Consider the following 21,143-nt stretch of genomic DNA (forward strand, 5'->3'; position numbering starts at 1 on the left):
GCAATGGCAACCCACTCCAGTACTCTTGCCTGGAAAATCCCATGGATGGAGGAGCCTGGTAGGCTGTAGTCCATGGTTTCGAAGAGTCGGACATGACTGAGTGGCTTCACTTTCACTTTTCACTTTCATGCACTGGAGAAGGGAATGGCAAACCACTCCAGTGTTCTTGCCTGGAGAATCCCAGGGACAGGGGAGCTTGGTGGGCTGCCGTCTACAGGGTCACACAGAGTCAGACACGACTGAAGTGACTTAGCAGCAGCAGCAGCTGTACATTAAATGGCATGTTTTGGTTGTTCACATAACCTAGAATGAAGAGTCATCATGGCCCTTTATGAGATCAGGAAGGAATGTTATTTTTAAGGCGTTGTCTTGGTGAACAGGGGAATGTTGCTGTTTATGGCTGAGCAGGTATTTCTGCCCATGGTGGAAGTTTTGCTGATACATAATGCAGATACACAGTGCACCATAGGAGGGAGACAGGAGGGCAAAGGGCACAGAAAATTTATATGATTAAATTTTTCTTCTCTTGCCATAAAATATGAACTTTATTTCACATGATGTTTCTCCCCTTACTCCCACCAAATGACACATGGTTGCAGTCATGACTTTTTTCTTCTTCTAGCTTTAATGAGATATAATTGACATAAAACATAGTTTAAGATGAGGGCTCCCCAGGCAGTGCTAGTGGTAAAGAATCAGCCTGCCAGTGCAGGAGACATGAGAGACGTGGGTTCGAGCCCTGGGTAGAGATGATACCCTGGAGGAGGGCATGACAACCCATTCCAATGTTCTTGCCTGGAGAATCCCATGGACAGAGGAGCCTGGTGGGCTATAGTCTATGGTGTTGCAAAGACTTAGACATGACTTAAGTGACAGCACACAGACACATAGTTTAAGGTGAACAGTAGTTAGGTTTTAAAATGATCCAGCATAATGTTTTTTCCAGCCAGCCAGTGTCTTATATCACTTGAGGCCACTTGAAATGGCATTTCTTTTAAACAGGATCCAGACTGAAACTGAAAGCAATGAAGAGCTCCTTTTGTAACAGACTCCATTCTAGGAAATCAGCAGCTCTTCTGTATGAGGAAAAGAAGAGCCTGATTTTGAAAATCTAAATCTGTAGCAGAATGTGAAAACTGGTCAATTAAATCTGTGTTCCCAAAGTGCTTCTGCAGATTCTCCTTAGAGACCACACTCTTCCTCCAGGGGACAGCTGGACTGTATTAACATATTATTTCTAAAACAAGATGCTGGGTTGGCCATCTTTTCTGGAGTTAAATAGAAGATGAGTAAAATTTCATTTCAGTTAAATAACATCTCTTTATCCTCCATCAGTTTAGGAAATTATTTTAATAATTCTTCCTTAACCAATACTATATTTTGTGAACAAGATTTATAGAATACATTTCTTAAAAGATATTTTATCTTGCAATAATTTTCCATGGAACTCTTTCTGGAGTTCTCCCATGGAAGCTGGGAGATAACTCCAAGGGTATTTTTCTTCAGTAATAATAATAAATTAGCATAATTAAATAATATTAAAATAAGTTATTATAAACATTAAAATATGATAAATAATAAAATAACAATAAAAATGTTGATTTAAAGACTAAAAGAGTTAGCTAGCTTTATATTCTACATCTTTAAAATCATATTTTTATTTTATAGCCTCATGGAACAAAATAAAAACCAAAACAAAAGAGTGAGGCAAAAAGAGAGGGCAGGCAGGATGCTGTGATCCAGTTGATGAGGGAAAAAAAATTTTTTTCTCTGGACTTGGGTCAGTGCCCGACCCTCATTGTCAGTATCTGTGTCTCAGTAAGTTCAGGGTCACTATCCTTAACCCAGTTAAATTTCAACTCTAGAAGTTACAAGTTTAAGACACTTTAAAAATCTGTCTCTGATATTGTTGGGTATACTTTTAGTGGTTTGACAGAATTTTCAACTGTAAACACTATGATTGATTCTATTTTATGAGATGAGCTCATGGCAATCCAGGTAGAGATCCTACTTTTCTACCTGCTCTTGCATCCAGGTGATTAGAAGTATATGTACCTTACTTGTGGGTCTATGCCAGAGAACCTTGAGCCTGTTCTCCACCAGTCACTCTTATCCATCTTACTATCTGGGAAAGACTGAAGGCAGGAGAACAAGGGGACGATAGAGGATGAGATGGTTGGATGGTATCACCAACTCGGTGGACATGTTTGAGCAAGCTCCGGTAGTTTGTGATGGACAGGGAAGCCTGGCGTGCTGTAGTCCACGGGGTCACAAAGAGTTGGACATGACAGACAGACTGAACTGAACTGATCTGGATATCAGCTGATGTGGCAGCAGTCAACCTTTGAATTTCCACATATTTGTGATGTCTTAGTGGGTACCAAACAGCAGAATGGAAGGAACCTGAAATTCTGAATGACTCTCTGGAACCTAGAGTGGTGGGACTGTAATATGTCTTCTAAGTTATAGAATCACCGTCCCAAACCATCTCTATCTCCAGTGTCCTCACTTTATTCTCTCTTTCTGTCATCAGAGAGAGGGAGCTCAAACATGACTCAGCATTCCTAGTAACCTTCAAAGTCTCTGCCTGCGGAATACAGTCTATGAACCAAGTCTTTCAACTTTATTCTCAGTGAGTCTGTTACACTGGTTACATGGACCTGATTACTTAGGGGCTGAGTAGCCCCTACTTTAATACATCTGCTCACTGCCTTCATTTGCTTTAAAATCTATTTCCTCCAGTTACTTTTTTAAAAAGACTGACTCACTTTTTAAGATCCAACAGAAATGATACCTCCTCAGTGAAGCTATGCATGAAAAGTGAAAGTGCTAGTCACTCAGTTGGGTTTAATTCTGTGACCCCATGGACTATACCCTGCCAGGCTCCTCTGTCCATGGAATTCTTCAGGCAAGAATACTGGAATGGGTAGCCTTTCCCTTATCCAGGGGATCTTCCCCACCCAGGGATCCAACCCAGGTCTGCTGCATTGCAGGCGATTCTTTACCAGCTGAGCCACAGGGAAGCCCAATTAATAAGGGCACTTTTAAAAGAGAGACAGACAGGAAAAAAAAAAAGATTCAAAGCAAAAAATTAAAACCCCAAACCCCTCTACTGCCTTACCAAAATTATCCCTGAGAAACAATTACATCGGCTGCTCTATTCCTACTGTGGAGTAAGGGCCCCGAAGACAACTGTGGAGGAGGGAGCTGCCTGGATTTTGCCCACATTCTGAGTCTCTAGCCTCAGTTAAGAAAGAAAAAAACCTGTAGCAATTAACCGTAGGATACTGCATGTGTCCTTTCGGTTTCATTACTCAGAAACCTCACCCATAACACATGGCTGTAAAAACCTGCTCGCCTTTCAACTTTTAAGGAGCAGAGCAGGTTTCCGGAGGAACCAGACTCAAGGGGAGCCCCAGGGAAGAGCCAAAGCAGCTGGGAATTTGATACCCCGGTGCTCCAAGTAAGTTTCCTCCTACACTTCCCTTTCCAAGCACATTTTTGTTAGCTAACAACAATGGATCCCCTGGCGTAGACCCCACACTGCGGGAGGGGAGGCTGCCGGCTGCCTGGGCGGAAGGGTGTGAGGGCCGTTTTGCGTCTTCCTTTGGATCTGATGCGGCTGCGAAATCATGTCCCTGCATACGCTGCTCCTCCGGGGGACTCAGTCCCGGGCTGCTGCAAAGAGCCTCCCTTGGGAGGAGGAATCCACCCCGCCTCACCTTCGGAAAAGCGGGCTGAAGTCCTTTTTAGGACTGAGGGACTAAATCCCGCCTCCTAAAAGAGGAGCTGAGTGGGGTTGCCCCCTCCTCTCTCTTCCCTCTTCCCTCCTCCTCCCACCTGAGACACCTCCTGATTACTCTGCTGGGTAGTGGCAAAACAGAAAGGAAGGTCCTCAACATACGGAGGAGCCTGGTGGACTGCAGTCCATGGGCTCGCTAAGAGTTGGACACGACTGCGCGACTTCACTTTCACTTTTCACTTCATGCATTGGAGAAGGAAATGGCAACCCACTCCAGTGTTCTTGCCTGGAGAATCCCAGGGATGGAGGAGCCTGGTAGGTTGCCATCTATGGGGTCGCACAGAGTTGGACACGGACACGACTGATGCGACTTAGTAGCAGCAGCAACATACAAGTTTATTTTTAAAAATTCTTATTACATATTAACCATGTATAATATTCCAAAAATTCTGCAGAGTTGCATGTATGTGAAATAATTCATTCTCACACTTTCCGTTAAAATAAACCATAAGGTCTAAGCCTATTTTTTCTCCTTCATTGTTTCCAAATGTGTAGTCCTTACCAAAAACAAAGCAAGACAAAAACACAAACATTATTTTCAGTTTCAGTTTCTTGTTCTATTCCCTTTGTGAGAATGAAAAACATGTCTCAGTTTCTTTTCAACTTCTGTAAAATGGCTCAGAAGGTAAAGAATCTGCCTGCAATGCAAGAGACAAGTTTGTTCCCTGAGTCGGAAAGATCCCCATGCAGAAAAGAATGGCTACCCTCTCCAGTATTCTTGCTTGGAGAATTCCAGGGATAGAGGAGCCTGGTGGGCTACAGTCCATGGGGTTGCAGGTCAGACAAGACTGATCAACTAACACTTTCCATAAAATAGCAGCAGAAAAGTGGGAGGAAAAAAGAGAGCAAGGATGAGTGGTAAATAACTGGGAGCTTTTTCTGGAACTCACTGATCTGAAGAGCTCTGGAATAGATATGTTAATCCGTCAACTTTGTTTTGCATGTAAATTAGTCTTGAGATCAGAACTCTTAATTTCTCCTTCAAAATGGTATGTGAGGAATGGAGAGGTGAGAGAGAATATAGCCTGATGGTCTGGACTGAAGGATTCAGATGCTGGCTTTAGTTCTGGGAAAACTCAGCTTTTCCATTTGTACCAGTGGTAGCTGGAGCTGACAGCCTCACATCCTGTCACATAGCCAGGACAGCAGCCCATGGTGTGGAAAGAACCCTGCCTGGAGAGATGAGAGATTAGGATCTTCTCCTGGTTCTTTGGAGAGGGGGTAGGGGAAAGACACATTTTCTCCATCCATGACCTCAAGTTTTCTCACTTGTATATGCATTGAGAGACTCATCAGGGTTCTCAACAGGGCTCCACACTAGATTCACTACCTACACCTTTTTTTTTTTTGAGTGAAGACCAAGACCATACTTGACTCAGACAGTTCTGGCTGGTTTTATTTATTGAATAAGGAAAAAAAATGATACCCCAAAACAAATAGGCAGCCTAAACATGGCAGCCTCATTTTATGCTCAGTCACACCCTTAAAAGTTGGGAAACAAGCATGTTGCCTCCTGGCCTTGGTTGTAAGCCATTGCTCAGGTCCAAGTTGCCTCTGACACCCCGTGGGGCTGCTTGTTTCTGGATACTTTCTGAAAATTGGGAAGGACCAACTCAGCACTTCTGGGAAACAAGCAGTGCTTCCTTCTTCCAGGGAAGTTATCTCAAACTTCCCTGGTGGCTCAGATGGTAAAGCATCTGCCTACAATGCGGGAGACCTGGGTTCAATCCCTGGGTCGGGAAGCTCTCCTGGAGAAGGAAATGGCAACCCACGCCAGTATTCTTGCCTGGAAAATCCCATGGACGGAAGAGCCTGGTAGGCTACAGTCAATGGGGTCACAAAGAGTTGGACATGACTGAGCTACTTTCTTTCTTTCTTTCTTCTTCCTTAATGTAGTCCTGTGGTAGACATGTCCAAGAGTTGTGCAGACCCTCCTGAGGGAAGAGTTCAGTTCTGAGTCTTTTTACGTGGATATTTTTGAACAGTTATACTTCACCGAAGAACAGATATTCTTCATTGACTTTTTAATTAAGATATACTTTTTATTGGTTTATTACACACATGTTTTTCTTTATTTTTTTTTTAACATACATCTTTTTCTTGATGTTGACCCACATTTCTATTTGGAAAAACAAAACCAATTTTCTGATGACCCAATTTCCCTACACAGAGGGTGATTGTTAAACTGTGTGGCCAAAAGGATTTTGATGACTTCTAAAAAAGAAAAGAAACAAAAACTGTTTCCCTTTTGGATCCCAAACTCCTCCAATCTCTTGAATAGTATAAATGGTTCTAAAGATACTGTATTTCATTGATTTGTCATATGTCAAACTGGAGTTGTCAATCATCACAGATTTTGATGAATACTTGCTATCCCTATCACTAATTCTAAGCTGTTCTCAACAACTAAGACCAGGGAACAGAAGAGATGCATGAAATCTGTGTCTTAACTTTTCATGGTTTGTGTTCCCAAGGTCATCTTAGTCCCAGGTCCTCCCTCAGCATTAGCTTCACTGCTCTGTTTTATTTTTAATATGTTTTCCTGGGAAATTCTTCTTTCAGAATACACCAGAGTATGTTACCTGAAAAAAGATACTTTCATTTTTAAAATGCAGTGACTTGGAGATCCATAAAGATTAATAGAAAGGAAATCACTAATTTAGTAGCAGGAGATGTGGTTTATGAAGATTTTCCTACTTATTGTTTGGTAGGAAATGCCAAATTTCCTACCAAATATTTGGTCGCTAAGTTGTGTAGGAAATAGGTAGGAAATACCAAATTTCCTACCAAATATTTGGTCACTAAGTTGCGTAGGAAATACCAAATTTCCTACCAAATATTTGGTCGTTATTTGGTTGCTAAGTTGCGTCTGACTGTTTGTGACCCCTGTACAAACTGCAGCACACCTGCAGTCCACCTGCAGACCCCTGGTGGACTGCAGCACACCAGGCTCCTCTGTCCTCTCCTATCTCGTGGAGTTTGCTCACATTCACGTTGATACTACATGGATATGGTAAATGATTAAAAAATCATTTAGATGTGTAGTTTTGTACAGATTTGTAGTTTCAGAGTTATTGATCATTCATCATGGCTGACTTATCCAGTACTGTGAATGCTTGTGGCGACCTTCCTGGATGCCTTCAATGATGGTGGTTCCTTGTTTGGAGAACCTCTATCCTCGTGTGGAAACTGAGCAGCTATGCAGAAGGAGGTTTCCACAAAAATGGTCCTGTCAAAGATGGCCTACAGAGAAGATGTAATGGAGTACTCCAGGCTTCCCTGGCTGCTCAGTGGTAAAGAACCCGTCTGCCGGTGTAGGAGACACAAGTTCAAAGCCCTGGGTCAGGAAGATCCCCTGGAGGAGGGCATAGCAACCCACTCCAGTATTCTTGCCTGGAATCCCATGGACAGAGGAGCCTGGTAGGCTACAGTCCAGGGGGTCACAAGAGAGTCGGACACGACTTAGCACCTAAACAACAACAACAACAATGGACTACTCCATCAAATATGACAAACCAGTCATTGAAGTAGTACATGATAATTTGTCTTAATGGTTGATGCTTCATGTTACCTCTGATACCCTGAAGCCACACTGTTATCCACAGGTTTACTACCATTCATAGTAGAAAGATTCTGATTCTTTTGAGTAGAGTGTTCTAATAGATTATATTACTACAATTTGTGGCCTTCTCTCCCAAGCTCAGTGCTTCCTTGGTGGCTCAGATGGTAAAGAATCCACCTGCAATGCGGGAGACCTGCAATGGGTTCGATCCCTGGGTTGGGAGGATCTCCTGGACAAGGGAATAGCAACCCACTCCAGTATTCTTGCCTGGAATACTGACAAGACATGGACAGAGGAGCCTGGAGGTATACAGTCCATGGGATTGCAAAGAGTTGGAAACAACTTAGCAACTAACACTCACACTTTCCCAAAGTCAGGCAATTTTTCTGGAAATCTGTCTGACCACTGAAGCAAAGTCAGTACAGAATTCAGATGTCCTCCTTGACTGAAACTTATAAACACACTTAAGTTATTTTGAGCTTGTTGCTTTTACTGTGTACTCTCTCCCATTCATTGTAACCCAAGTTTCTCTGGGAAGATTCTCTTACTAGATATTTCTTTACTTTGCTTTTAGTGGTATTACTGTAAATCATGTCCTATATATTGAATCTCAGGATGCTGCAAATGAGAGGAACCATAATATGAAAAATCTTAGGATGCTACAACTGTGAGCAACCATAATACAAACCAACATTTCATACAGAAGACTCAGGGGGCTTAGAAAGTTGCTAGTAGTCTTAGAGTATTTCAGTTTCTTTTTCTGAGGTGGGAGTAATTCAAGTTTCCTTAAACAGTTTTATTGAGGTGTAAAACAAACACCATAAATTTAATGCATTTAAAATTTACAGTTGATACAAATGTACCAAATTGAGAAAGGAGTACATCAAGGCTACATATTGTCACCCTGCTTATTTAACTTATATGTAGAGTACATCATGTGAAATGCCAGGCTGGATGAAGCCCAAGTGGGAATCAAGATTGCTGGGAGAAATATCAATAACCTCAGATATGCAGATGACACCACCCTTATGGTAGAAAGCAAAGAAAAACTAAAAAGCCTCTTGATGAAAGTGAAAAAGGAGAGTGAAAAAGTTGGCTTAAAGCTCAACATTCAGAAAACTAAGATCATGGCATCCAGTCCCATTACTTTGAGGCAAATAGATGGGGAAACAGTGGAAACAGTGAGACTTTATTTTCTTGGGCTCCAAAATCACTGCAGATGGTGACTACAGCCATGAAATTAAAAGATGCTTGCTCCTTGGAAAAAAAGCTATGATCAACCTAGAACAGTATATTAAAAAGCAGAGACATTACTTTGCCAACAAAGATCCATCTAGTCAAAGCTATGGTTTTTCCAGTAGTCATGTATGGATGTGAGATTTGGACCATAAAGAAAGCTGAATGCCAAAGAATTGATGCTTTCGAACTGTGGTGTTGGAGAAGACTCTTGAGAGTCCCTTGGACTGCAAGGAGATCAAACCAATCCATCCTAAAGGAAATTAGTCCTGAATATTCATTGGAAGGACTGATCCTGAAGCTGAAACTGCAATACTTTGGTCACCTAATGTGAGGAACTGACTCATTGGAAAAGACCCTGATGCTGGGAAAGATTGAAGGTGGGAGGAGAAGGGGACGACAAAGGATGTCACATGATGACTCGATGGGACATGAGTTTGAGTAAGCCCTGGGAGTTGGTGATGGACAAGGAGGCCTGACATGCTGTTATCCATGGGGCTGCAAAGAGTCGGACACAACTGAGTGACCGAACTGAACTGAACATATGTACCAGGGTAAATGTACAGTGATTTCACATGGAGAAGGTGTTTTCAGAAATCTTCCTGGAAGATGTGTGGGATGTAAACTGTGAAATATTTTTACATACTATCCAGGGTGGGATGTCTCCAGAAGAACCACAAACAGAAAAAAGATTGTGAAAAATATGAAAGGGCTTATAGTTACCTATTTGTAAACCTGCACATTCTTCTGACTAGTGGAAGCTAGCATGTGGTTTGGTGGAGTTGAGGGGAGGCAACACTGGCAAGGAGGTGCAGGGGTAGGGAGGTGGGCAGAATCTTGGAAATTGCATTTGTAGGCAGTTGGAAACAACCAGTGAATGTTATTCAGAACAGTTCACTTGTCAGAACACTTTAATGGAATTCTAGATATGACCTGCTTGACATGTCTTTGCCCCTTTCTGTCTCCAGAGCTAAAAGAAGAATTAGAAGAAAGCTGCATGAATAAAGATGGGATCCTTCATGATACAGAAAAGACCTCAGCAGGTACAGGGGAGGGTTCTGCTCACAGTAGGGTGGAGTTCTGCTCACAGTTCTGCTGCAGTGGCCCCTGAGACTCTGACAGGAAGAACTTCCAGAAGCAAGGACCTTCTCCTTCTATGAACACACTCTGTTTCATCTCATAATAATAAAGAGAGTTGTGGTTGTAGGTCCAGGCAGCCAGTCAGAGTCTTTCCTAGCACATTCCCAAACCTGCCCTTGATGTACAGTCACAGGTGAAGTCAGACATGTCATGTCCATTTGCTTTTGCAAGACAGTCTGGTCACTGAGAAGGTGGAGGTTTGAGGGATGAGAGGTTGTAGCTCTTAGGACTGACTTTTGTTTTCTCCTCTCTCTAACATCTTCCTGGACCAGCAGAGCAGTACGAAAGAGAAGCAGCTAAGAGGGAAAAGGATTCTCTTGAGCAAAAGATTAAAGAGCTGCTACAAATGTTAGAGAACCAAGAAAGAGCCTTCAAGATATTTAGAGTCAAAATCACCAGCAAGATGAGAGAAAGAGACAAGCTTCTGAGAAGGATGAACAAGAGGATTGAGAGGCTGGAGGTAACTTGGTGTGGGTCTGGGCAGTGATGGTAGAAAAAGTCCTCAAACCCCAGGAAGGGATGGGTGGAAATTAAAGCAAAGTCATAGAGAGAAGCACCATGGTCCTTGACTGTTTTTGACTCATTAGAAGCTCTGAGTTTTTAATGATTTGTTATTTAGTTGCTAAAGTGTGTCTGACTCCTTGCAACCCCCTGGACTGTAGCCTGCCAGGCTCCTCTGTCCATGGAATTATCCAGGAAAGAATACTGGAGTGGGTTGCCATTTCCTTCTCCAGGGGATCTTCCCAACTCATGGATCAAACCTGTGTTTCCTGCATTGGCAGGTGGATTCTTTACCATTGAGCCACCAGGGAAGCCCTTTTAATGGCTTAAATCCAAGCATTTGGGTTCTGATCACAGTGAGTTTCTGAAGATTCCAGGAGGACCTTGGAACCTCCAAGCATTTATAAATAACTTTCCCATGATTTGAGAGAATAGCATTGAAACGTGTATATTACCATATATGAAATAGATCACCAGTCCAAGTTCAATGCATGAAACAGGGCACTCAAAGCCGGTGCACTGGGACAACCCTGAGGGATGGGATGGGGAGGGAGATGTGAGGAGAGTTCAGGATGGGGGATACATGTACACGCATGGCTGATTCATGTCAGTGTATGGCAAAAACCACCACAATACTGTAAAGTAATTAGCCTCCAATTAAATAAATTAATTTAAAAATAAAAACTTCTCCCAGAGCTTGTGTTGCTGTTTTGAGGGATTCCTGGATGATCTCATGGAGTCAGTATTAAATAGGATTCGCAGCATTATCAGATGGTTATTCTGAGTGTATCTACTAGATGCCGGAGATGTTACTGGAGTAGTACATGTAATTTGTCTTAATAGTTGATTCTTCATGTCACCCACTTTACCTCAATGCCATCTTATTGGCTACAGATTTACTACTATTCAAACCCTGATGGCTCAGTGGTAAAGAATCCACTTGCAATGCAGGAGACTTGGATTCAATCCCTGGGTTGGGAAGACCAACCCGGTACAGTATTCTTGCCTGAGAAACCCCACGGACAGGGGAGCCTGGCGGGCTATACAATCCATGGATTCGCAAGAGTTGGACATGACTTAGTGACTAAACCACCATCATAGTAGCAGGATCTTGATTCCTTTAAGAGAGTCTAAATCACTATATTACTCCAAGTAATCTTCTCCTGTTCCAAACTCAGGCACTTTTTCTGGAAAACTGTCTGACCTCTGAAGAAGAGCAAAGGCACTCAGATGTCCTTGACAGAACATGCCCAAAGTTTCCGTATCTACTTGGAACACACCTAGCTTATTTTTAGCTTGTTGCTTTTTTTGTACATTCTCTATATTCACAGTAAACCAAGTTTCTCTGGGAAGATTCTCTTACAAGATGAGTCTTCATCTTTACTTTGCTTTTAGTTATGTTACTGTTAACCATATCCTGTAGATAGAATCTCAGGATGCTACAACTGCAAGGAACCATAGAGATTATATAATGTAAATTAAACATCTTGCAAACATGGCTCAAGGAGTTGACACTTATTAGTAGCCACAAAGAGACTATTTTCCCAGATGGAGTAACTCAAGTTTTCTTAAACAATTTTATTGAGAGATAATTAAAAAAAAACTACCAATAAAATTTCATTTCTTAAAAACACATGATTGATAAGAATTACTCATGTGAATGTACACTAATTTTCACATGGGGAAGGTGTTCTCTGAAATCTTCCTGAAAGAGGCATATGATGTAAATTTTGAAAAACTGGTGCATCTTATTCAAGGTGGGATGTTATCAGAAGAGTCAAAAGCAGAAAAAAACAGCATATGAAAAATATAAAAGTCTCCAAGTTTGCATACTTATAAAACTGCACATTCTTCTGATGGGTGGAAGCTAGCATGTTGAGGGGAAGCACCATGGTGAGGAGGCTGCAGGGGTAGTCAGGTAGGTGGGACCTGGAAAATTTACCTGTAGGCAGTGAGAAGCAACCAGGAAGTGTTGCTTGAAACAGTTCATTTCTCAGAATGTTTCAGTGGAAGTTTAAGTTTGACCTGCCTGACATGTCTTTGCTCCTTTGTGTCTCCAGATCTTAAGAAAGATAAGGGAAGAACAAGAGGAATACTACATGAAGAAAGGTGAGGAGTGGAGAGAGCCTCAAGAAAGAGTGGATATATGTATATGTATATGTGTATATATATAATTATGTTGTATATTCATGTTGTATATTCATGTCGTAAGACAGAAACCAACACAACATTCTAAAGCAATTTTCTTCCAATTAAAAAAAATAAAATATTGATTAAAATTTGAAAAAAAGAAAGATTCTTCATGATTCAGAAAAGACCTCAGCAGGTACAAGGTGGGCTCTCCTCACAGTAGAGAGGAGAGGTTCCTGCAGTGCTCTCTGAGACTCTGACAGGAGAACTTCCAGAAGGACGAGCTTCCTCGCCTCTTATGAACTCACTTTGCTACATCTGAAATAACGAGGAGAGTTGTGGTTGTAGATCTAGCCAGCCAGTCATGGCCTTTCCTAGCATGTTTTCACACTTGCCCTTATGTGTGGTCTCAGGTGAATTCAAACATGTCTATCTTTTTTCAGACAGTTTGGTCACTGAATGTGGAGGTTTGGGGGATGAGAGGTTGAAGCTCTTGGAGTTGACTGTTGTTTCCTTTCCTCTCTAAAAATCTTCCTGGAACAGAGGAGCAGATCAAAAGAGAGGCAAGTGAGAGGGAAAAAGACCCTTCTGAGCGAAAGGTTAAAGAGCTGCAGCGACAGTTGGAGAACCAAAAGAGAGTTTTGGAGAGATTAACAGCCAGAGTGAGAAAGGAGATAAGAGAAAGAGAGAAGACCTCAGCAGGTACAGGGGAGAGTTCTGCTCACGGTGGGGTGGGGAGGTTCTTGCAGTGCTCTGTGAGACTGCTACAGGAGTAATTTCCAAAAACAAGGACCCTCTTCTCCTTCTCTGAACACACTCTAAGCTATATCTGAAAACAACAAGGTAAGTTGATGTAGGTCCAACCAGGCTGCCAGGGCCTTTCCTAGAACACTCCCCAAACTGCCCTTGATGTGTGGTCACAAGTGACTTGAAATGTTTTACATGTCCACCTGCTTCTACATTTTGGTCAAGAAAGGAGGGTTGGGTGCTGGAGAGTATAGGTCTCAAATCTGACTGTTGTTTTCTTCCTCCTCTAAATCCTTCCTGGGGCAGAAGAGTGGGCCAGAGGAGAGGCAACTGAGAGGGCAAAGGAACCTCTTGAACAAAAGGCTAAAGAATTACAGTCAAAGATGGAGGGCGACAGAAGTGCCATCTTGAAGGAAGTTAGACTCAAAACGACAAAGATGAGAGAAAGAGAAAACCTTCTAAGAAGGATGAACGAGAGGTTTGAGATGTTGGAGGTAACCTAGTATGGGTCTGGGCAGTCAGTGCCTGTGGAAAAAGTATTGGGACCTCAGGAAGGGGTGGGTGGAAATTAAAGCATAATCACAGAGAGAAGCACTATTCTCTTTTGCTTTCAATTCACTAGAACCTCTGGGATTGTAATGGCTTATATCCAGGCATTTGGGTTCAGTTCACAGTTTTTGAAGAGTCCCTGAGGACCTTGGTATCTCCAAACATTTATAGAATATAAATAACTTTTCCAAGCCTTGTGCTGCTGTTTTGAGAGTTTCCTGGTTGATCTCATGGAATCAGTATTAAATGGGGCTCCCAGGTTTAACAAGTAGACATTCTGAGTATGTTTAAGGCAAGTAGGATAAGTTACTGAAACAGTACCTCATCATTTTTCTTAACAGTTGACACAGATTTAGTGCTATTCATAGTAGGGGGATCCTGATTTCTCTGAAAGAGTTCTAATAGACTATAATATTCTATTCCAAACTGAAGCACTTTCTGTGGACATCTGTCTGACCTCTGAAGCAATGTCAGTACAGATGTCTTCCTTGACTAAACACTTGCATAATTTCCTTATATGCTTAGAAAAGACAAGTTATTTTGAGATTGTTACTTTTACTGTGTACTTACTCCCATTCAGAGCAAATCAAGCTCCTCTGCAGAGCTTCTCCTACCAAAGCTTTCTTTATCTTTATTATGCTTTTAGTTGTATTGCTGTTATTCATGCACTATAGATAGAATCTGAGGAAGCTACAGCTGTGAGGAACTATAGACATTATATTAAAACCCCTACATTTCACCTAGAAACTCAAGGAATAAAGATACTTACCAGTATGTCTTATAGTATTTCAGCACTTTTTTTCTGAGATGCAGAGATTCAGGTTTATTTAAACAGTTTCAAAGAGATGTAATTCACAAGCCATAGATTTCAGGGATTTGAATGTACAACTATATTTAATTAAATGTACATGTATGATTGATACAAATGTATGCACATAAAAGTACAGTGATTTCATATAGGGAAGGTGGTTTAGTGAATGTTCCCACAAAAGGTGTGTGATGTAAATTTTGAAAAATTTGTGCATATTCTCTATGGTAGAATGTTATCTGAAGAGCCAGAAGCAGGAAAAACAGCATACAGAAAATATGAAGGGGACCAAGGTTATGTATTTGTAAAACTGCACATTTTTCTGACTAGTGGAACCTTCATGGATGGTGGAAGCAACACTAGCAGAGGAGGCTGGAGAGTTAGTGAGGTAGGCAGGATTTTAGAAACTTGTAGGCAGTTGAACACAACCAGGTAATATTATTGAGAATAGTTCTTTTCTCAGAATATATCAATGGGGAGTTCAGGTTTGACCGGCCTGACGTGTCTGCCACTCTGTGTCTCCAGATCTTGGGGATGATAAAGGACGAGCTAGGGGAATGCTGCAAGAAGACAGATGAGCTTTGTAATGCAGCCAAGACCTTGGCAGGTATGGGGGAGGGCTCTGCTCACTGTGGGTGGGGAGGTTCCTGCAGTCCCCTCTGAGAACTCTGACAGGATGAACTTCTGGAACTTCTGTGAATATGCTCTGTTTCATCTGAAAATAAGGTGGCTTGTGGTTTTAGGTCCAGTCAACCAGTCATTCCCTAAACTTGCCCTTGATATGTAGTTACAGGTGACTACAGCCATGACCATCTCCTTTTTCACAACAGTTTGGTCACTGGGAAAGTGAAGGTTTAGTGGGTAGAGGTTGTACCTCTCAGGGCTGACTGTTGTTTTCTTTCCTCTCTAAAAACTTCTTGGATGAGCAGAATGCACTAAAGGAGAGCCATCTGAGAGGGAAAAGGAGCTTCTTGAGCAAAAGTATAAGGAGATAAGTCAAAAGGTGGAGGACCAAAAAAAAGACTTCGAAGAATGTGTAGGCAAAATGATAGAGAAAACAAGAGAAAGACAAAAGATTTCAGCAGGTACACGAATGGGCTCAGCACACAATGGGGTGGGGAGGTTCCTTCAGTGCCCTTTAGGAGTCTGATGGGAGGGACTTCCAGAAGCAGGGAGCTTCCTGCCCTGTGTGAACGTACTCTGTTATATCAGAAAATAATAATGCTGGTTGCGGCTGTAGGTCCAGCCTACCAGTCAGGGATTTTCCTAGGAGATTTCCTACCCTGCCCTTGGTGTGTAACACTGGTGAATCCAGACATTTCCATATGATTTTTAATGACAGTTTGATCACTGAGAAATTGGACAGTTGTGGGGGGAGGGGTGTGGTGTGTGAAGGGTTATAACTCTCAGATCTAACTGTTGTTTCCTCATCTCTCTAACATCTTCCTGGAACAGAAGAGTATGCCAAGAGAGTGGCAGCTGAGAGGGAAAAGGAACTTCTTGAGCAAAAGGTTAAAGAGCTGCAAGAACAGCTGGAAGACCAAGAAAGGGTCTCTGAGGAATTAGGAGTCAAAAAGACAGAGAAGCAAAGAGAAAGAGAAAAGACATCAGCAGGTATAGGGTAGACTCAGCTCATGGTAGGGTGGGTTCCTGCAGTGCCCTCTATGACTCCGACAGGAGAAACTTCCAGAAATAGAGCTTCCTCTCCTTCTGTGAACACACTCTGCTACATCTGAAAATAACAAGGTGAATTATGGTTAGAGGTCCAACCAGTCATCCCCTTTTCTAGCACATTCTCGCACCTGCCCTTATGTGTGGTCACAGGTGAATTTAGACATGTCCATCTGCTTTGCCCAGACGGTTTGGTTACTCAGAAAGCAAGGGTTATTGGTTGTGGGCTTGTAGCTCTCAGTGCTGACTGTTGTTTTCTTCTCTTCTCTCTCTAAAATCTTCCGGAAGCAGAAATGCTGGCCCAATGGGAGGATGCTATGTGGGAAAAGAAGCAAATGGTTAAAGAATTGCAGCAAAAGTTGGAGGACCGAGAAAAAACGTTCGAGAGATTTAGAGACAAACTCACAAAGGAAATGAGAGAAAGAGACGACCTTCTGAGAAAGATGAATGAGAGGATTCAGATGCTGGAAGTATGTCTGGTCTGGGTCTGGGCAGTGAGTTTGGAACAAAGCCTGAGCCCTCAGGAAGGGGTGGGTGAAAAATAAAACAAAGTCATAGAGAGAAGCACTATTGTTCTTCACTGCTTCTAATTCATTGGAGGCCCTGAGTTTTAAACAAGATTCTGTAACAATTTAAGTTAAACTTCAAGTTTAAAGTTCTTACAGTTTTATTGAGTTATATTTCACAAACCATAAATTTCAAATATTGAAAATGTATGATATCATTGACACAAATTTACCAAAGTATGTACAGTGATTTCACTTGGGGAATGTGCTTTATGGAATGCTCCTGGAAGAAGAGTGTGGTGTAGAATTTGAAAATTTGTACATATTATCCAAGATCAGATGTTACCAGAAGGGTTGCAAGCAGTAAAATCCAGCCTATGAAAAATATGAAGCAACACAGGAATGTTACTCAGAGGAGTTCATTTCTCAGAATATTTTAGTGGAAGTTCAGCACAGGTGAGACCTGCCTGACATGTCTTTGCCTCTTTCTGATCTCCAGCGCTTACTGAGGTTACTAGAAACACTAGAGGAACAGGACATGAAGAAAGGTGAGCTCCTTTGTGATGCAGGAAAGAAACCGAGCAGGTAGAGAGGAGAGCTCAGCTCACAGTGGGGTGGGGAGGCTCCTGCAGTGCCCTCTCAAACTCTGACAGGAGGGAATTCTAGAAGCTGGGAGCTCTCATTCTGGGAATGCACTCTGCTTCATCTGAAAAAACAAGGCTAATTGTGGTTGCTGGTCCAGTCACTCAGTCAGGGCCTTTCCTAGAAGATTCCCAAACCTGCCCTTGTGTGTGGTCACAGGTGTATTTAGACATGTCCATCTCCTTTTTCATTGGAGAAGGAAATGGCAATCCACTCTTGCCTGGAGAATCCTTGGGACAGGGGAGCCTGGTGGGCTGCCGTCTATGGGGTCGCACAGAGTCAGACACGACTGAAGTGACTTAGTAGTAGTAGTAGTATCTCATTTTTCATGACAGTTTGGTCACTAACAGAGTGGAGGGCTGTACCTCTTGGGGTTGACTGTTGTTCTCTTCCCTTTCTAAAATCTTCCTGGAGCAGAAGAGCAGGCCAAAAGAGAGGCAGCTGAAAGGGAAAACGAGCCTCTTGAACAAAAGGTTAAAGAACTGCAGCAAAAATCGGAGAACCAAGAAAAAGTCTTCGAAGTATTAAGAGACAAAATGACAGAGGAGTTGAATGAAAGAGAGAAAGCCTCAGCAGGTACAGGGGAGGGCTCATTTCACAGCGGGGTGGGGAAGTTCCTGCAGTGCCCTCTGAGACTGACAGAAAGAACTTCCTGAAACAGGGAGCTTCCTTACCTCCTGTGAACACACACTGCTTCATCTGAAAATAACCAGAGTTGTGGTTGTAGGTCCAGCCCGCCAGTCAGGGCCTTTCTTAGCATGTTCCTAGGTGTATGTGGTGTGGCGGAGGAAATGGCAACCCATTCCAGTATTCTTGCCTAGAGAATCCCGGGGACAGAGGAGCCTGGTGGGCTGCTGTCCCATAGGGTCGCACAGAGTCGGACACGACTGCAGCAACTTAGCATGCATGCATGCTGGCATTGGAGAAGGAAATAGCAACCCACTCCAGTATTCTTGCCTGGAGAACCCCAGGGACAGAGGAGCCCGGTGGGCTGCCGTCTATGGGGTCACACAGAGTCGGACACGACTGAAGCAACTTAGCAGCAGCAGCAGGTGTATGTGGACATGTCTACCTACTTCTTTGGGACAGTTTGGTCCCTGAGGATATGGAGGGTTGGGATTTGGGGGGTTGTAGCTCTCAGGTCTGACTGTTGTTTCCTTCCTTCTCTAAACCCTTCCTGGAGCAGAAGAGCAGATCAGAAGAGAGGCTGTTGAGAGGGAAAATGAGTCTCTTGAAAAACAGGTTAAAGAATTGCAGCAAAATTTGGAGGACCAAGGAAGAGTCTTCCAGAGATTAAGAACTGAAATGACAGAGGAGATGAGAGAAAGTGAAAACGTCTCAGCAGGTACAGGGGAGAACTCATTTCACAGTGGGGTGGGGAGGTTCCTGCAGTGCCCTCTGAGACTCTGATGGAAAGAACTTACTGAAATGAGGAGGCTCTTTTCCTTCTGTGAACACACTCTGCTTCATCTGAAAATACCAAGGAGAGTTGTAGGTGTGGGTGCATCCAGCCAGTTAGGGCCTTCCCTAGCATGTTCCCAAATCTGCCCTTGATGTGTGGTCACAGGCACAGGTGGAAATGTCCACCTGCTTCTTCAGAACAGTTTTGTTACTGAGGATATGGAGGGTTGGGATTTGGGGGTTGTAGCTCTCAGGTCTGACTATTGTTTCCTTCCTTCTCTAAACTCTTCCTGGAGCAGAAGAGCAGATCAGACGAGAGGCCACTGAGAGGGAAAAGGAGTCTCTTGAAAAACAGGTTAAAGAATTGCAGCAAAATTTGGAGGACCAAGGAAGAGTCTTCCAGAAATTAAGAACTGAAATGACAGAGGAGATGAGAGAAAATGAAAAGGCCTCAGCAGGTACTGAGGGCAGAGCTCATTTCACAGTGGGTTGGGGAGGTTCCTGCAGTGTTTCTCTGAGAACTCTGACTGGAGGAACTTCCAGAAGCAGGGCCCTTCTTTTCCTTCTCTGAACACACTGTACTACCTATGAAAACAACAGGCCAGTTATGGTTGTGGGTCCAGCCAGCTGGTCAGCACCTGTCCTAGCACACTCTCACACCTGCCCTTGATGTGTGGGCACAGGTGAATTCAGACATGCCCATCTGCTTTTTTCAAGAAAGTATGGTCACTGAGAAAGTGGTGGGTTGGGGGTTGGGGATTGTACCTCTGACTGTTTTTTCTTCCCTATGTATAATTTTCCTGGAACAGAAGAGCAGGCCAAAAGAGAGGCTGCTGAGAGGGAAAAGCTTTTAGAGCAAAAGCTTAAAGAATTGCAACAAAAGTTTGAGGACCAAGAAAGAGCCTTCAAGGTATTTAGAGTCCAAATGACAGAAAAGGTGAGAGAAAGAGACAATTTTCTGAGAAAGATGAATGAGAGGATTGAGATGCTGGAGGTGAGTCTGGTCTGGGTCTGGGCAGTGACTGTGGAACAGAGCCCTGGAACCTCAGGAAGGGATGGGTGAAAATTAAAGCAAAGTTGTAGAGAGAAGCACCATGATTCTTTACTGCGTTAGATTCACTAGAAACCCTGGGATTTAAATGGTTTATGTCTGGACACTTGATACTTTCAAGAATTTTATAGACAACTTTCCCAGGGCTTGTGCTGCTGTTTTGAGGGATTCCTGGTTGATTTTTGGACTTTTCCTGGAGCCAGTATTAAGAGGGATTCCTAGGGTTTTCAGGTGGATGTTCTCAGAAGCAGATATTGGTTCATGTTACTAAGCTTCCTGCTAGTTTTCAGGCTGCTACTACATCAAAGACCCTAATATAGATCCTTGCTAACCTAAAGCATTCAAATATGCACAGACTTAGAAATATGGGCAACTGCCAGCTCCTAATTTGGCTGCAGTTGTCCCCAGGTGAGTTTAAACTGCCAGAGTCAGCCTTCAGTAGAGAAGTTCTGTCTTCTCCCATCTGGAATTATTTATATCAGTTTTCTTGATCAATTTAGGAATTCTCAGTATTTCTAAGATGTGGAGAGAATTTGTGCCATTCACGAGGAAGGCCCTTACCCAAATAGCATAAACATGGCTGAAATGTCTTATAACAATTGTCCTCTTGCCTGGTTAGGAGTGTAGGGAAACCCTAGTGATGGGTGTGAGTAAGTTTGTGCTATGCATCCTCTCACCATCCAAACCGAAACCAGGAGATATTTCTGATGAGCATAATAACTTCTCATGATCCTTTAAGAAAGAACTCTTTAAAAGAAAATAAACTGTTAATGGAAAACCTTGTTTTTGAAATATTGAGATTTTGAAAAGTTTTCTGTTTACTAACACATCATACATTTTTAGGCTGCAGTGAACAATGATAATGACAAGGATAATGAGGAAAACACTGAAAAGTACTGAACTTCATAGACACAGGAAGATAATGACAAAGAAAATACTTCACAGCCTTTTGTTTTAATCTCAGTTTGGGAGAATATAAAACATGTGTGGTCACTAATTACTCAGATTTTTTGTTTGTTTCTTTTAAATTCTGGTAATATTAAAAGTTTTCACAAGTGCTTTTTTGATCTGGATTATTTCTATCTATGTATGTACTTTTTCTTTTATCATTAAAGTTTTAATGTAAAAAATAGAAAAATCATCTACTATAGAACATCAATTCCTGGCCCACAAAGGAAAGAATTAGTGTGGCTGGATAATTAATTTAAGTGGAAATGGAAGCAACTGAGTAGAAGACAAAGAGGTCAAATTTGTAATATCTTGAAAAAAAGAAAAATTTTATTAAGTAATGCTTCTGAAAGTCACATATGAATAATTATACAAATGAATATGTATACTGGTTTCTTGAGAGGAAAGGACTAATTTCTTATACAAAACAACTGTGTTACTTCACTTGT

General features: G+C 42.3%; 1 protein-coding gene across 7 annotated transcripts; it reads left to right on the forward strand.

Annotated features, from left to right (window-relative positions):
• Positions 1 to 3,399: 3,399 nt before the first annotated feature.
• Positions 3,400 to 20,805, forward strand: LOC786372 (golgin subfamily A member 6-like protein 22). Of its 7 annotated transcripts, none has more exons than XM_010803350.4 (16): positions 3,400 to 3,463; positions 9,569 to 9,643; positions 10,013 to 10,200; positions 12,302 to 12,350; positions 12,915 to 13,073; positions 13,425 to 13,612; positions 15,001 to 15,082; positions 15,405 to 15,560; positions 15,931 to 16,089; positions 16,435 to 16,616; positions 17,152 to 17,200; positions 17,712 to 17,870; positions 18,481 to 18,639; positions 18,995 to 19,153; positions 19,505 to 19,689; positions 20,590 to 20,805. In XM_010803350.4, the coding sequence occupies exons 2-16, from the start codon at positions 9,598 to 9,600 to the stop codon at positions 20,644 to 20,646; spliced, it is 1,977 nt and encodes a 658-aa protein (XP_010801652.1). In that variant the 5' UTR covers positions 3,400 to 3,463; positions 9,569 to 9,597; the 3' UTR covers positions 20,647 to 20,805. The 7 variants fall into 7 exon arrangements, with proteins under 7 accessions (XP_010801652.1, XP_010801653.1, XP_024845850.1 ...); XM_010803351.4 differs by having other exon boundaries at positions 19,505 to 19,632; XM_024990082.2 differs by having other exon boundaries at positions 10,016 to 10,200; positions 16,438 to 16,616.
• Positions 20,806 to 21,143: the final 338 nt, after the last annotated feature.

Source organism: Bos taurus, chromosome 3, assembly GCF_002263795.3.
Source record: "Bos taurus isolate L1 Dominette 01449 registration number 42190680 breed Hereford chromosome 3, ARS-UCD2.0, whole genome shotgun sequence".
NCBI classification, from domain to species: domain Eukaryota; kingdom Metazoa; phylum Chordata; class Mammalia; order Artiodactyla; family Bovidae; genus Bos; species Bos taurus.